The sequence below is a fragment of the Centruroides sculpturatus genome, unplaced genomic scaffold (genome assembly GCF_000671375.1).
Source record: "Centruroides sculpturatus isolate CEXI.00-Female unplaced genomic scaffold, Cexi_2.0 scaffold1698, whole genome shotgun sequence".
NCBI lineage: Eukaryota > Metazoa > Arthropoda > Arachnida > Scorpiones > Buthidae > Centruroides > Centruroides sculpturatus.
In genome coordinates, this window is record NW_019385811.1 from 1 (window position 1) to 2,087 (window position 2,087).

Below are 2,087 nucleotides of genomic sequence, written 5' to 3' on the forward strand. Positions count from 1 at the left end.
TTTTACTATTTCAAACCTATAGCCACTTTAATGAAAAAAGAAGCTGTTGCAAAAAACCAGTTAGGGAGATATAACTATCCATTAGAATGGAAAAATAAAGAAAGTGATCAGTCATCAAACAATAATGAAGATAGAACTAATGAAAATTCAGATATACAATCATTATGGCCATTGAGAAGAAATTCAGCAGAAAATTCAGTGAGTGATGGAAATCAAGTTGTAAATTGGTCAGGAGATATGCCACAAACTGGACTTGAAGTAACTTTTGAAAATTTAAAACAGCGCCTAGAACATTTAAAAGATCTTGCTTATAATAAAACGGTAATTTTAAACATTTTTCACTTTCTGCTCTTTTCTTGTTTATATGTATAATGTTGCTTAATCATTTCATGGGTTTGAGCTGTATTAAAATAATATAGCTCAAACCTGAATTGATTATACTTTCATTAGGTTTAATGAAGAACTAATGAATTTCTTCCTTTATTAAATTATACAAAATTCATGACATTTTATTATACTAAATTTTTTGAAATATATAAAGTTTTCTTTAGAATTAATGTAAAATTTTTTAGAATTATGTTGTTACAACATTATATAAATATAACTGATTCTGAATTGATTTTATCTTATGATTTTGAGCTTATGAATTTTATCACTAACTAAATTAGGAGATGAAAACATACTCAAACAATGAAATGTATTATAATATTTGTGCTGACAGAATTTTAATTTGTAATATATAATCATTTACAGTAAGAAATATACATATAAGTACAGATATCTTTATCACCTATGAAATGACAAAATTATGAAAAAATTCAAGTGATTGTATAAATAAATTAAAAATTTCACACACAATCTATATGGAAAATAAATTAATTTTCTAGGATATGAATATCTAGGTTTAAAGTTTCAATAGGATATTTTGCTACATTTTTGTTTAATGCTGTTCCTTTTCTCTTCCAGCAATAATTATTTTTAAAATTTTATATAAATAGAAATATTTCTGCAAAATATTTTGAAATATTATATACATTATTTTTTAAATAATAATTTAAATATGTCTTTTAAAAAGAAATTATATATTTTTTAATTGTTGGCTTGTCGCCTGTGAACTTTTTAAACTGTTTTGCATGTTTTTGCAGAGGCATAGCCTCTAATAAAAGGTTGTCTCTGCAATGGAAGACTGTTGTTCCGGTGATTCTACATGGCAAAAATGAAGATATTTTAGTCTTTTCTATATAGTAAAATTAAAATATAATAATTTTTATCTATATATTAAAATCTGTCAATATGCATATACCATATTTTTATCATTAATTTATTTTCAATTCAATCTCAACAACTTTGATAGCTAAAGATGCATTTTTGCACATTATTTCCAAATTATATATATATATATATAGTTTTGTCTATTCTTGTTCAAATTTCATAAAAATGTGAGTTCAGATTTAAAGTTGTGAACCTGTGTAGTGTTCACTAAAACTGGAATTACTTAATTGAATCAGGCTATCAAGTATACTATCAGTTTCTGTATCTTTTGATAATATAAATAGAGTATATGTTACACCCATATGCTGATATTGTTTATGCCAAAATTTAGATACAAATATTTCATTCTGACTGGATAATACACGTCTTCAACATTTTGTTTCTGTCTGTATATGCAGAATATCTTGGTAGTCTTCTATTATTTCATCTATTTTCAAAGATGGGAAAATTTTTTTTGGATAATATAAATTACAGTAGTGTGTCGATTATCTGAATATCAATTATCCAAAACGTCAATTATCCGAAAGAATTCCAGTCGGCAAATTTAAATTTTCGCCAGTGCTGTGACGCTGCAATCTTTGGTTATGTCTTGGGCTACTCAAATATTTTACGTTTTTGGTACTAAATTAACTTCTGAAGTATAATTTTTTATTGTTTTTATATTTTTCAATATATTTATTTTGTTTGTACAAAATAAAAAAATAATTTTTAACGATACAATAGTCTTCGTTAGGCTTAACATCGACGAAAATTCAACGCGAAGCGACACGCAACGGAGAAAAATTTCAACACGGGATAAATTAATATATTTTTTC

The 2,087-nt window shown here is 25.1% G+C and overlaps 1 protein-coding gene across 1 annotated transcript in view; it reads left to right on the top strand.

Annotated features, from left to right (window-relative positions):
- Positions 1-27: 27 nt before the first annotated feature.
- The window catches only part of LOC111642264, a 23,886-nt gene continuing 21,826 nt past the window's right edge, over positions 28-2,087 (top strand). Inside the window, exon 1 of the mRNA XM_023388586.1 lies at positions 28-321. Within this exon, the coding sequence (XP_023244354.1) occupies positions 31-321 (291 nt within the window). The 5' untranslated portion in view covers positions 28-30. The remainder of the gene's footprint in view (positions 322-2,087) is intronic.